Consider the following 11940-nt stretch of genomic DNA (forward strand, 5'->3'; position numbering starts at 1 on the left):
CTGCTAGCTGTCTGAACCGCGTGCCACGCTACGTCTGGCTAGAGATGGAAAGGTGCATCGAAGGGAGACGTGCTCATTAATTAACCATCGTGTTGAACAGTCATTAAGTTATATGAAAAGTAATAATTTATGAAGAGAGAAGTTTTGTACAGATCGTTTGAAGAAATAAAAGATTTTCATAGAGATATCTATATGAGAGTTAATTTTTTTATTTTGTTTTACATGTGCCACACATTTGCCAGTGGTAACTTGTATGTCCAGTTTAAGGAAACCTTCTGTATTTTTGTTTTGTAGTGTTTGTTAAAGCCAAAAAATATGTTTTTTCGGTAGATTGTTACCTAAGCTTTATTTCTGTTCATTTCTTTGATTTTTTTTTTTTGAATAAAAACTTCCATTGGAACTATTTAGTGTGATGTTCTGTTTGTCAAGTTGCCATGCATGTGAATATTCACACAGTAAAAAAAAAAAACATTACTGTGTGAACACAGAAGTTTAAAGTAAGGTGCCACATTTAAAGGAGCATTTCAGGGAATTCACCATCTTTCAAATGACTTGTCTTATTACCATTTACATGTTGAGTTACAGTAACCAATGGAAACCATTTATTTTTGTATGCAAGTATAGTGAAACAACAAGGCTGATTTTTATTTTTGAAAAGTTTGTAAAGGCCAATGGTGTTATAGTAATTCCAGCATGTTTTACTAACTGATATAAAGAACATTTAAATGGCTTTTGTTTGTAATGTGTCATTACAAGACCTAGGTTTTGTAAACTCCCCTTGGTGATGGTGTTGCCCTTATGTATTTAGGGAGCAATTGCACCTGAAAGCATTTTTATTCAATATGAAGGGGTGGAATGAGGGATGGTTTCCATTCATTGTGGCTTCTATCAGACACAGATGATACTTGAAACCTTAGCCTTCACAGATAAGGCGCTCACAGGAAACAAATTTCCCAGTCCCTATCAGCAGAGCTGAAGGACGGTCCAGAGAGGGATATTCTCATGGAGTCATACTCAAATGGCTTCAGGAAATGATTTGAGAGTGAGAGGGGACGTGAGAGAATGAGAGAGAGGAAAGAGGACAGTATGTCTATATCTCCATAACAGCCCAGAGCGTACCAAGGCTACAAGGATTTTTATCCAGGCCATTTCCGGGGACCAGATGAGAATTCCAGTAATGTGTCAACACAGTGACAGTGACCTCGGTCCCAGAGGGCTGAGGTTGACACTGCTCTGTCATTCGCTGAGAATTGATGTGACTTGTTGTCTGGTGTGATGGAGGAGGGACCGTATTTGTCTCTGTTAGCTGTCCCCATCCCTGTCATCTACTGTACATGTTTAGGACGAGAGTGGAGCGTGGAGCCCTCAACAGCACCCGGAGAGGATCCAGGATGGGGGAGAAAATCAACACTTTACTGAATTGTTGTCAGGTTCTCTTCTCTGCCCATCACTCACATGGACTTGCACTTTAAACCCCTGCCATACTAGTGAATTGATTTAGCAATTTCATTATTAAATGTGTCCATGTGTGCAACAAAGGACGTAACACTAAATCAACACATTTACCATATGGGTGCTGAAACAATGGTAGCCATTTCTTGTCTGTCCTCAGAATGGTGGAGCTGGGTTTGCTGTCTCTGAGCCCTTCTACTGTGCTGGCCCGACAGTGTGAGCAGTATGGTCCAACACTCAAACAGATCAGCGAGAGGGGTCATTCACACCACCTCCTGGTCACGGTGTCAGCATGCCTGTCCCAGCCAGGGGGAGAGGGGGTGTAAGGGGGACCGGAGAGGGGTACCAGAGGGGGGGGGCGGAGAGGACGTGGCCAGGCTGCAGGATGGCAGATGGGACTAGCGGTGTCCTGCTGGGTGTCCTGCTGGGTGTGCTGCTGGGTGTGCTGCCACCCCACAGGAAGCCAAGAGCTCCAGACCAGCAGCGGGACTTCAGGCTGCAGCTGTTTGAGGCACGGCCACCTGCGTCTGGCTGCCACCCTCTCATCACACCGCTCCCCCCTCTCATCACACTGCTCCACCCTCTCATCACACTGCTCCACCCTCTTCATCACACTGCTCCACCCTCTCATCACACCGCTCCACCCTCTCATCACACTGCTCCACCCTCTCATCACACCGCTCCACCCTCTTCATCACACTGCTCCACCCTCTCATCACACCGCTCCACCCTCTTCATCACACTGCTCCACCCTCTCATCACACTGCTCCACCCTCTCATCACACTGCTCCACCCTCTTCATCACACTGCTCCACCCTCTCATCACACCGCTCCACCCTCTCATCACACCGCTCCACCCTCTCATCACACTGCTCCACGCTCTCATCACACTGCTCCACGCTCTCATCACACTGCTCCACCCTCTCATCACACTGCTCCACCCTCTCATCACACTGCTCCACCCTCTCATCACACTGCTCCACCCTCTCATCACACTGCTCCACCCTCTCATCACACTGCTCCACCCTCTCATCACACCGCTCCACCCTCTCATCACACTGCTCCACCCTCTCATCACACTGCTCCACCCTCTCATCACACTGCTCCACCCTCTCATCACACCGCTCCACCCTCTTCATCACACTGCTCCACCCTCTTCATCACACCGCTCCACCCTCCACGGTAGAGCAGAGCGCCCACAGTGTGGACCGCTATACATACATTTACTACCAACACTCACAACTACCACTACTGATTAAAGTTTTATTCTTGATTTATTTGACACATTGTGTCTGTATAAAAAAGAGCTGCAGGCTGGGTTTCCTGATCATGTTTGATAGGAAATTACGTTTTTTTATTTTAATTTTGTCTGAAGTTGTGGCTTCCATATATCCCACTGAGCTGCCTGTTCTTCCATATATCCCACTGAGCTGCCTGTTCTTCCATATATCCCACTGAGCTGCCTGTTCTTCCATATATCCCACTGAGCTGCCTGTTCTTCCATATATCCCACTGAGCTGCCTGTTCTTCCATATATCCCACTGAGCTGCCTGTTCTTCCATATATCCCACTGAGCTGCCTGTTCTTCCATATATCCCACTGAGCTGCCTGTTCTTCCATATATCCCACTGAGCTGCCTGTTCTTCCATATATCCCACTGAGCTGCCTGTTCTTCCATATATCCCACTGAGCTGCCTGTTCTTCCATATATCCCACTGAGCTGCCTGTTCTTCCATATATCCCACTGAGCTGCCTGTTCTTCCATATATCCCACTGAGCTGCCTGTTCTTCCATATATCCCACTGAGCTGCCTGTTCTTCCAGATCCCGCTGGATCTGTTCCCGCATCTCCCTGTGGAACGCCTTGAACAGTCCTCAGGCACAACACAGATAAAGCCCAAGGATGCTCAAACCAAAAAGCCATCTTTAGTGTTGTCCATTTAGACTCAGTGGCTCCAGACAAGTCATGCTTTGTGTTGACATTGGTTAGTCCAATGCAATTTAATGTTTAGTGAGTAGAAATACTTCACTCCTGTCTGTGAGGCAGAAATAGTACCATTCTTTATATACATTTATTATTTAAAAAAACGATAGTCCATAGCTTGCCTAGTTAAATAACATGCACGTACACCGCCATCTAGAGGACGATTCGACGACTAACATTGTTTCATAGGTCTGCATAGAATTCATAGTAATTCGAGTAAATATATATTTCAAGGTATTGATTGAAAGTAAACACTTTCTGTCCACAACATTAGTGATGCCATCACATTAAATTAATTAATTAAGGTTGTCAACATCTCCAATTAGCTTTCTCGCTGTAACTTTATAATAAAGTTGTTCTCTTCCAATTCGGACATTTATAAAATACCATTTATTCAGGGCAAACTGATTATTTAACATTTCAGATGTTATTAATTTCGCACTTCCATGGTGTACTTCTCTCCAACCATACGGGGTCACTCAAGTACATTCAAGGGTGTTTGAGGAAGCGTGGGCCTATCTCTACGTGCGCCACTAAACTGGGGGGGGTTTTCTCGCGTTGAGTGCTGGAGTCCTGCACAAACTCCGCGAACATTCTGTTGACTTTTGAGCCATGATTTTGGACTCGTAAACATGAAGTTACTAAGGACATACAGGCGTTCCTCTTTATATGTCGTTATCTTTATAACTTACTTTCAATCGGCTCTAGGTGGTGGTAAGTGAAAGCTGTACATTAAACAATATGGTAACTAAATATGTGCACTAGAAGCGGTTTCGACCTGAACTTGTGTCTCCAGACTCTTCAAATCTTAACTAGACTCTTTCTCTGTCAGTTTGTCTAATGTAGCTTACGTGTGCCCAAACGTTGACATTTGGCATTGTATCATTTTAATGAAGGAAAACAAAAGATTTTTTGAGGGAAATTATAAATATTGTTTGTTTATGATTACGTTCTAATTGTTTGATCGTCCCTTGACGTTTGTCTCTCGATATCTATCGTGATTATTATTGGAAACAACTCGTGATATGGATTAGTCTCGACATCACGAGTTTTCTCAAATGGAATGTGAGATGCGCGTATGAAATGAATAGGATCAAAAGTAGTAGGCTACGCCACTATTTATTTCTATGGTTCTTCTAAGAACGTGATAAAAACTTTATAGACGTCTATGCTGTGATGAAGTGAAACAGCTAGGTACTAACCCAATGGACAGTGCTTGGCTGTAAGTTAACTAGTTTCCTTCCACAGATTGTCCTGCAGATGGACGCACTTGGGTGCCTTTCGGACAAAGATGCTACCATTTCGTCCACGGAGAAGAAGACACAATTAAGAGCTATACACGTGAAGATGCGAAATCCAAATGCAGCGGATATGGTATGCTACTAACTTCGTGCTGCTATGATTTAATATGATCCACAGTAAGCTAAGCTCTTGATGTTTATTTGTTTGTTTTCAAACCCATCAACATGTCATCATCTTTACTTTGTAGAACTGGTGACCATCCAGAGTGCCGAAGAGAATGACTTTGTCATCAGCTACAGCAAAAAGGTGTGGAAGGAGAGCACCAACATGTGGCTGGGAATGTACTACGACACTGACAGTAAGTGGGGCACTCCACTGGAATACTGCATAATGGGGAGGAAATACATTGTGTACAATAATCTTGAATCATATGGTGTCAATAATAGAATATACTAACAGGGTGGAATATTAAACAATATGAAAATCACTTTTATTAAGGTGGATGAGTGCTGTCTGGTGTCCAGTTTGTCCTGGTGTGCAGATAAAGCCAACTTAGGCTATATCATAGGACTGTTTGATTCCTTTGAGAAGGATGTCCTGTTTTCTCACTGGTCAGTCTTCAGGAAGCTAAAGAAGGACACTAGGATTCACACCCTGACATTCTTGTCTTTCTGTGTCGTTGTTCTGGAGAAACAGATATTCTTATTGCGCTGGGTAATGCAACTGTTATTAGTTCGCTTATAGTCCTTGATGATGCTGGTGCTTGTACTGTATGCACTTGTACTCTTCTCTGTGGATAATAGCACATGCTTGATGAATAACCGTAAAAGTCTTTGTCTTGTGAGTCGAACAGATGAGATGGTCGGATGAGACTGCTGTGAGCTATACTAACTGGGAGGACGGTGACTCCTCTGACCTCAGTCCCCTGGACACCTGCGTGGCGCTGCACACCAACACAGGGAAGTGGGAGAACATCAGCTGTGTTGACGATGTAGAGAACGGAGTGGTCTGCCAAAGTGTCGAGCGTAAGGTCCACTTCACCGCCAGCTCATGCACCATGTGTATGATTGCTAATCACGATTTGTGTTGTTCAATTATTGCATTCAGTTTCTGTTTTCCACCCTCTCAGTGTCAGCAGAGGAAGGCAGATCAAGTAAGTTCAACAGTTCACTCGCTGTTTGTTTTCCATTGTTTCACTCATTAGAGACAGAGAGCCGAGTGGTGACCTTCCTTGCTTTGTGTCCCCCCCCCTCTCAGAGCACAGCCCCCTCCTCTCCGCCCTGGTCATTGTGAGCGTGGTAGTCATCATGGGGGCCTCAGCCTCTATCTGGTTCCTGCACCAGAAACACCACATGGGCACCGCCATCCTCACCTCGTTTGAGTACCACCCTCCCTTTAGGGCCCCGGCCCCTGACGAGGCCTGCCTTGTGGAGACGGAGGAGGTGGAGGACATGCCCTAGCGCCTGCTAACGGACGGTCTTTCTGGGTGGGGTCGAATCGTACACTATCAAGAAGACATGTTTTGATTGGTTGGCACACAGTAGGTCAATGATCTAATGTTCTGTTTAAACGGGCTTCATGGGGGTTGGCCCTGTCTGCATAACAAAAGCTTTATTCTTCCACTTAAGAATATTTGCAAATACAGAGTGGTTAGGTAGAATTAATTGTACAGTATTTGAAATGTTATTCCTAAGAGATGCAGTTTGCTGACCACTGCTTTGCCTTGTTTTTAAGCTCGAACCGGTTCTTCACAAGTCGCCTTTGTCATGAGAATGGGTCAAATGTGTTTTCCTGATGTATACTCAAGGTTGTTTGCGGAACGCTGGTAACATTTCTCAGTAGAATTGTAAGAGTCACTGTGGTTAATCATCAAGAGCTCATGAGCCTTTGTTCAGGTCTCTTGTTGTTTCCTGGCTGCCTGCGCATGGAGTGATTGCAGAGGCTCCTGTGCTCTCTGTCCTGCCTACTGCTGTTGAGATACACTATCACACATCTCTCTAGCTAGATTGCCTTTGTTGAGGTATTATGGAACATTATCGCCCTGTCGCCTGGGGTCAGGGTTTTCAGCCTGATACAGATTGATAAGAGAGAAATGTAATTGATCACAGCAATTGAATGTAAAGGAGTATAATCTGTTGTCCATCTGTGAAGCTGTCAAGGCTTTTAAGGAGACAGATTCCAACTGAACTTCCAGAGGGTTTGTCTGTGAGAGAGTGGCTGTAACCCTGTGGTCTTCCTTGTATTTATAGTGTGTGATAAATGATGATGGTTGGCTGGCCTTACATTACCAATCAATGCCAAGACTATTCTTAATCAAATAACACAAACACGCCTTTAGAAAATGTGAAAAAATAATCAACCTTTTGGAGTGGGTCTTGGAATAAGCTCCATAATTAGTGACTTAAAGCTTTTTGCTCATCGTTATACAATCACTGCTGCATCTCTCTGGAGACAAGCCGCTGTTTGTTTTGAATAATAAAGTACTTTTGACCGCCCCCTGTGAGGTGAGAGACTTTGTTATTCCATTCAGTATTGATCTGGGTCAGGAGTTGCAACAGAGGCTACCAACCCTGTGTGACCCAGAAGCCAATGACTGTGCTTCCCATGCTGCAGTGCACAGCCAATATCTGCCCTCTGACCTCCCAGGGGTCACATCGGCATTCTTTTCTGTGATGGTTACAGACAATTATAACTAATTATACATCTGTGTGTATCTATAATGGAGTAGAAGGAGATGAATTAGGACACCAAATTAAGGACAGTCTAATTACTCCTTGAGGGATAGATAAATCACTGTCATCTGAGAAGTGTCACACCCTCCCAGCGGTTTCCGACTGCTCACCTGCTCTCTTATCGGCGTCTCCAGGAGTGTCCTAGACTCAGAGTCTCCAGTAGGGACGTCCACTGCTGTGACTGACCCCTGCAGGAGGAGGTGATCCTGTGGAGGGATCCTCCTGGACAAAGCCACAAGGGAACAGCCGGGTTGTTCTCCTGTTGGCAGACGAGTATTTCACTTTGGTTTATTTCTCCCTGATGTCCATAAAAGTAGCTCATCAATGGCTGTGCCTCCCCACAAACGTTCTACATCTGCTATATCATTGTAGAAATATTGATGATTTAATTGTTTTGTAAATGTGTTACTTTAGGTTTCCAATCCTGTGATTAAGGACTTTGACCACTAGGTGGGACAGTGAATCACTTTCTAATCCAAATCTCATTCACAGATTTTCCGTACAAGCGGACAGAATGTGATTCCATATGTTCTTGTCTCATGCTGTTTACAGTCTAATACATTCAAAATATGTCAATAGTATTATTCTTGTTTGCTGAGATTGGACTGATTACAATTGTACTCTTTCGCAGTCTTACAACTGTTGCCTGATTGTCTGTAAATCTAAAGGCTACGGAAGACAGTGTTAGACAGACTGCAGCCAGAGCTGACTGGTGCTTTAGGGAAGTTCCATGAGCATATTCCAGTAGTTACCTAAACCCCAACCAATCTGTGACCCCAAGACAGAGAAGTGATGAGGTCAGGTGAAAGTGACAAACAAGACAGGAAAACCTGGAGAGGTTGTGTTGGGATTTGACTTCATGGTTCAAAGAGGATTTATAAAGAAGTAGCTTTGAGCATACAGATGTGTGACAAACAGAAGATAATGTAGAATGTAAACTCCTCCTGTATGCAGTCAAATCCTGTGTTGTTGAATGTAACAACAACTTAATGTATAACCTGATTGACCCTGCTCTATAACCCTATCAATGTATCCTGTAGTTATGAGTTGATTGATCAGTTGATCTAACCACCAGCTCGCTGTTCCTTTTATGGCATAGGCTTGCGTAACACGACAACAATACAAACCAGAAATGAACCTTGTTCAGACAGAGCTTAGCAATCAGCCTCTGTCTGGGATGCAGCACGTGTAATCACAGAGGAATGCTTTGTGACATATCTACTGGTCTAGCCCAACCACACCACTATTTTCCCAGGACCCAAGAGTCTGTCTTCCTCTGCCACTCTGAGCAAAGCAGCCATGAATATGCAACAAAGCATAATTTATTAGATAGGAGTACAATGGCAGCTTGCTGTGAATGCAGTTGTGTGTGAATAGGACATTGAATGAAGCATTTAGAATGGTTCTGAGACGGGGTTTAAAGAGTCCCCATGTTGTCTTGAGAACCCAGACTTCACCTGATTCCGGGTTGAACAGTCAGAGGGCAAACACCCTCTGGTTTGGATTTTATATGTGCAAAAACCAAAAGCATTAAAATGACGTGTCATCCGTAGCTGTCCTTTGGATGCAAATGATATCAAAACGTCTACTTTTAGATTGGACCTCTTATCTGCAAACACTTAATGAAAAAGAAAATGATCATATTCACATAATTGTATGAGCCGTGGACTCATACAGCAATAATGAAACAGACTGAAAATCCAGTAAATGTTAATGTCCAAGATAGTGCAAGGCAAGGCTTTCTGGAATGGAGGTTTGTTCTTATGTGCATAGGTGATTATCATAATTAATTCTAGTGCTAATGTGGGCCAAAAAAAAGCCACGTTTGAGGTTTTTGAAAATGATGGGACCTGCTTACATTATAATTACCCTTGTCTGGCAGAGCCTTTTGTTTTAGCAGATAGATCTCTGCTTCTGTGTTTCATCATGTTTTCTTCTCCCTCTGCTTCTCCTTAATATCCTCTTTCTGCTTCACGCGGAGATGGATTGCTTAAGGAGAGCATGCATTACGGAAGGGGCTGTCGCCATTATGATTATGGCTGTAATGGCCTATTTTTGATCAAACAACACTGAAGGCATTTCTTTCATGCGCCTGCTGAGCTGCAGCCTGTTGGAGAAGGGGGTTTGCTGACCTGAAATCACTAATTAAAACGGACAGTGGTACGCATGAATAAGATATGACACAGAGTGGCAGTTGGCATAGAAAAGGACCTCACTGCTTTTAGCAAAACATCAGGTTATCAAGTCTGCATAACTGAAGCAATGTTTCAATGATTGATTTTTGTTTGTGTTGACTATATCAACCAAAAAAAAAAGAAAAGTTCAGGGTATTTGTTTCATTTACAGGCAAAATACAGTTAATAAAAACTGAGCAAACTGAAGGATTACACTAAACCCAGTTTGGCATTCAGTGCATTATCTAACCAAACCATGCCGTCATCTGAACCATAATTTTTTCTCAGTTTTTCCGCCTTCCAAATCCAGGTGTCCTTTCAAACTTGTGGTCTCATTAGATATCGACTCTCTCTCTTCTTTATTATTCTCTTTTCATCCCCGCTGCCTTTTCAGGCGTAGGGGCCCGTAGTCAGAAGTGTGTAGCATCTGTTTCTCATGTTCTGGAAGTCTCATGTTTCCCCCTCATTCACTGTCCTGGAACATGCTCCAATTAACACAAGAAAAACAAAAGCCACTATTTAGATCGTTTTTCACTCAATGTACTGTTTTGTTGTGAACATAATTTGTAGGTAACACTGGCCTTGTGATATCAGACATATCCATTAAAACAATTTCAATGAACATGAATGGGTTTCAAAAGATCTGTTTTTGTCTCGAGAAGGCAGGGCGAGTTGGGGTGTTGGTTTAACACTAGAGGGCTGAAAGGTGATATCAAGGTGAGAAATTATTATTGTACATCTGCATTCACAATGCTGTTTTGTTACAATAGGAGGCTATTCACTTGGTGCTCTTAGTAAAATGTGTTTTCTGTGTTGATAGTATTAGATTTGGGGAAAGAAAGTCTGCTATTACTGTACTATAAAAACCCTAAAAGTGATAATGCATAAAAACTTGTGATGCTTTCATCCTATTTTAGCTTAGAGATATGTATGTCATTCTAAATGAAATGTGTGGTGCTGGAAGCCTCCTGTTAATGGAATGAGGTTGTTGTCCTGAGATGATTAAAAACTGTATTCTTTGAATGTGTCAGGCAAACAAAATCAATAATGTCAAGCCCAGCACTATAGTGCCTTATGGGTATCCTGGGGTTGCATTGGACTGATAGAAAAATAATAATTAAAGAAAAATCACTACATTAATTTGTTTTCCATCAGTCTCCTGAGAGATCATCTTTGCGGTGTCTTTTGGTATCTCATTATACTTTCTAATCAAGGCTCTTTAAAAATCCCTTTTAAGGAACAGACTGTTTTCCCTTCCCCCAGTGTGCTGCTTGCATTGCAGTCATTCCACTTCCCACTTATTATGTTACAAATGACCGAGGTAAGGCTGACATTTTCTCTGCATGCGAAAGGCCTGGTCAGAGAAAGCTCTTTTAATGATGCAGCCCAGAGCTTTTTTCATCATTCACTATCCCTAATGAAGATTCTTCAATACAATTAAAAATCCCAACATCCCACTGCCAGAGTGACAAAATAATCTAATAATTTTCCCTCTCCAGCCATGTCTATTAAGCCAGGCAAATCTGTTTCCCAGTCAACACAGCTCCTCTGAATGCAATGTCTGAATTGACTCAAAGGAAAGATCAATGAACACATGAGATGGCGAACAAGCAAATAAACCTGTTTTAAATTCCAAATGCTGATGAAGGATTTTCACCCACATCTTTAATTCAACAGTGGTTTTGTTTCTTAATTACCTTTAGCTCTGGTACAATTATCTTATTGTAGACAGGCCACCGTTTTTCAGAAAGTCTGTTAATGAATTATGTTTTCAGACAAGTTCCAGCATATTGGTCTTTCGTTGTTTGTTATTGAATGTAATTATATGCTAGCACTGTCTTAACCCAGAACAGGTCACAAGGTTGCAATTCAGCCTGTTGCTAATTGTTTGCTCAAAGAAAGACAAAAAATGACACAGCGGCTGTCTTAGCCCAACTGCAGTTTATAGTCTGTTCAAATTGCGATAAAGACAAGTTCTTAGGTTTTTGGATGACAGCAAATTATTGAATTGTGACTAAATCAAACGCCGTGGCAGACTTATGGCTATGTTGAGAGCTTTTGAGTCTATCGATTTTTTTTTTAAGACACAGGATAAAAGAGAGACGTATTTCAGTTGTTTATTATTATTTAAAAAATAGACAAGTCTAAAAACGTTCATATGCCCGATCATCAGAGGGATAGAGTCAATTTCTCAAGTTATATCCTTCCTTATCGCACATGTCCCACATGTATTTTCTTTCTTGCTGCATTCATTTCTGTAACAGAATTGTTGGGCAGACAAAAGTTTGCAGCGTAGAAGCTTTGAGCTGACGTCACTTTTGTTCCTTGAAGTGATGCTGAACAAGCCTTGAGAAGAG

At 42.6% G+C, this 11940-nt stretch overlaps 1 protein-coding gene across 1 annotated transcript; it reads left to right on the top strand.

Annotated features, from left to right (window-relative positions):
* Window positions 1-3980: 3980 nt before the first annotated feature.
* Window positions 3981-7172, top strand: cd302 (CD302 molecule). Its single transcript, XM_084689775.1, has 6 exons — window positions 3981-4149; window positions 4684-4809; window positions 4925-5035; window positions 5523-5702; window positions 5807-5830; window positions 5935-7172. The coding sequence occupies exons 1-6, from the start codon at window positions 4068-4070 to the stop codon at window positions 6135-6137; spliced, it is 726 nt and encodes a 241-aa protein (XP_084545901.1). The 5' UTR covers window positions 3981-4067; the 3' UTR covers window positions 6138-7172.
* The last annotated feature ends 4768 nt before the right edge of the window (window positions 7173-11940 follow it).

Source organism: Hypomesus nipponensis, chromosome 23 (genome assembly GCF_054491055.1).
Source record: "Hypomesus nipponensis isolate SF chromosome 23, ASM5449105v1, whole genome shotgun sequence".
NCBI lineage: Eukaryota > Metazoa > Chordata > Actinopteri > Osmeriformes > Osmeridae > Hypomesus > Hypomesus nipponensis.